This window comes from Micropterus dolomieu, linkage group LG04 (genome assembly GCF_021292245.1).
Source record: "Micropterus dolomieu isolate WLL.071019.BEF.003 ecotype Adirondacks linkage group LG04, ASM2129224v1, whole genome shotgun sequence".
Taxonomy (NCBI): domain Eukaryota; kingdom Metazoa; phylum Chordata; class Actinopteri; order Centrarchiformes; family Centrarchidae; genus Micropterus; species Micropterus dolomieu.
In genome coordinates this window covers 27,965,044-27,967,905 of record NC_060153.1, presented here as the reverse complement: position 1 = coordinate 27,967,905, position 2,862 = coordinate 27,965,044, and the positions used below count along the sequence as shown (strand labels likewise).

Genomic DNA, 2,862 nt, shown 5'->3' with positions numbered 1-2,862 from the left:
AACCTCTGACATATATAGCAATTGTAAGTTGCTTTGGATAAAAGCGTGAGCTAAATGAATAAATGTAAATGTACATCAGCTAGTACAAAAAGGCTGTTATCAGGGCAAGTACTGGGACACAGGTGATTAATTAGGGAGTCCTTTACCTTCAGCTCCACATCTTAGGTTAAGGTAAGACTGACTATGCAGGGTTGGGGCAAAATCTCCTTTGGCTGTGAAGGATGATCCTCTCCAACACAGTCAGGGCATTGACATGTTGTCCTTCACAAGAGGAAAATATAAGCACAGAAGAAAAAGGACATTGCTGACGACTTAGTTCCATGGATTAAAGTGCAAACGAGTGCTAGTGTGATTATTGCACATTGCTGCATTGAACTGAAGTTTGTATAAAGTGCATATGCTAAGGTGCTAGTATGTTTATTGCACGTTGCCTTATTGCACACAGCTCTATTTCACATTGTTCAACAGCTTCATGGAGGCTGGCTCAAATTATGATTTTTGTGATTGGATTTGCATTTTGGTACACGGAGTCTTCTTGCTGATGGCAGGGTTTCGTGTTCAGGGAAGAGGGGATGTTGAGAGTCTGATTTCATGTTCCTAGCATGTTTCATAACTGCCTGGTCATACAGGCTCTGTATAGATTCATAATCATTAATCATATCAATAATCATTTTATATCAATGAGCAGTCTCTGTGGCCTGAACTTGGGATTTAGGCAAGGCGTGGCAATTTAATTTATATAGCATGTTCCATTCACCACCCACCTTTTAAAAGACAGTGACAAACCGCTACATTTTTATAACAGATCTCAGGTATCATGAATCTAGGGACGAGGATTTTATCTCATGTTGCGTTACCCACCTTCAGACAGGGCACAAGAAATTCTTGTGAAAGAAAATCTAGGTTTAAAATTTAGATTTGGTACTTTTACTATCTCCATAACATCCCAGTAAAAAACATGTGCTTTTGAAAAAATTGTTTGCCGCTCATTTCATAATCGTTTGTAGCTACAAATTTGAGCCGGACATCTTCACAATTCATACAGTAATCACAGCACTAATATTTTAAGATTTTAATAATTTAGATGTGATGATTTTCAGTTTTCTACTTTCCTTCTCTAGCTAGGTATGCTTAATACATTTTTATATTCACTTGCTGTTACACGTTAAGATGTTACTATAAATGTTCATTCATCTTAATAGGGTGTGAAATGCAAATGTCACATTTGCTAAATGCAGATGGTGAAAAATGTGTGGCAATTGAGACTCCACCTCCACATCAGTACTATAATATAGGTCAGATATTATAAGCTACTGAACAGAGCTTGCTGTCAACATTCATGGTAAGACACCTGAGTTATTATATAATAGTTTGATTTGAGTAATCTTTCACATCAAAGTATTTTAAATTTTACATTCAGAGTTTGAATTGTTTAATTGATTGCAACCATGACATTTTGTCTTGTCTTGTTGTTTAACCCTCACGCAGATGGCAAAGCTGTGGCATCTCATGCTCCTGTTCTGGGCATGGAGTCCTCTGTGTCTGCCATCCAGTGTAAGCTTCATTGGTAAACCAAAGGAGTGTAAAAAGGCTCACTTTGTCCCTGGTTACAATCTGGGTGGAGAAGGCTTCGACATTGTCTCGATGGAGCGGAAAGGTGCCTATGTCATCGACACTGAAACATGGAAGCTTGCCAATGGCACTTGCAGGCTATACAGAAACAACTACAGGAATGGAGAGAGCCAGAAGGTCCCAGTTGCTGTAGTGGACTGGAGAACCCTCCCCAAGTGCAGTTTGAAGGTCTCCAGTACAGTCTACGACTCTGCTGAAAGTCTTGTCAGTGATTCCACATCATCGGTGTCCAATAACTGGACACTTGGCCTTGACATACCTGTAGATCCAAATGTCACTGTTGGTGGTGGCTTAGGAGGATCCCACTCCAGAGAATCTACCTTTAGCATGCAAAAGTCCAAACAAGATCGCTACACCTTCTTAAGCCATTCCGTCCACTGTAGTTTCTACCGGTGAGTATGTGAATGTACTTTGTGTATTTGGCTCTGAATGTATTATGAAATGTTTTGTTTTACAGTCTTCTGGAAGTTGGCCATAATTACAGCAATTCTGCTTAAACAAACAACATAAACAGTGAGATGTGAATAAAATGGGGCTGTGATAGACTCTTACTAATTTATATACTTCCTGTGCTTCACAGCTACAGACTGGCAACAAGACCTCCACTGAGTCATGAGTTTGAATCAGCCGTGAACAACCTTCCTCCGTATTCACATAAAACAGAGACATTATATCGCAATCTGATTGACACATATGGTACACATTACATCATACAAGTGTCTCTGGGAGGGGAGATAAAGGCCATCACTTCCATCAGGACTTGCCAGGCAACCATGAATGGACTGTCAGCAACAGAAGTCAGTGACTGTTTGTCAGTTGAGGCCTCAGCTAGCTTTGAAAGTAGCGCCAGCATTAACGCCACATTAGCACACTGTCAGGCAGAGAAGAAGAAGTTAGGCTCTAACCAAAGTTTCAGTAGCAGTTTCAATGAGCGTATCACAGAGGTCACTGGTGGAAACATTGATGGAGCTGATATCCTATTTCAAGGCCAATCAAACCCCTCTGTCTATAACAGCTGGCTTAACTCACTGAAAGACATCCCTGATGTGGTCCGATACAATTTAAAGCCCCTGCACACCATACTGCCAAGTGGTCATCCTGCCAGCGCTGGACTGAAGAAAGAGGTGGAGACGTACATCAAGAAAAATGCAGTGTTGAAGAAATGCTCAGAAAGCTGTAAGATTGGGCACAGGTCCAACAAAAGGGACGTGTGTGCTTGTGTTTGCAACA

At 40.8% G+C, this 2,862-nt stretch overlaps 1 protein-coding gene across 1 annotated transcript in view; it reads left to right on the top strand.

Annotated features, from left to right (window-relative positions):
- The first annotated feature begins 1,488 nt into the window (after window positions 1-1,488).
- Window positions 1,489-2,862, top strand: part of LOC123969134 (perforin-1-like) — a 4,508-nt gene continuing 3,134 nt past the window's right edge. Inside the window, exons 1-2 of the mRNA XM_046046237.1 lie at window positions 1,489-2,024; window positions 2,213-2,840. Of these exons, the coding sequence (XP_045902193.1) occupies window positions 1,489-2,024; window positions 2,213-2,840 (1,164 nt within the window). The remainder of the gene's footprint in view (window positions 2,025-2,212; window positions 2,841-2,862) is intronic.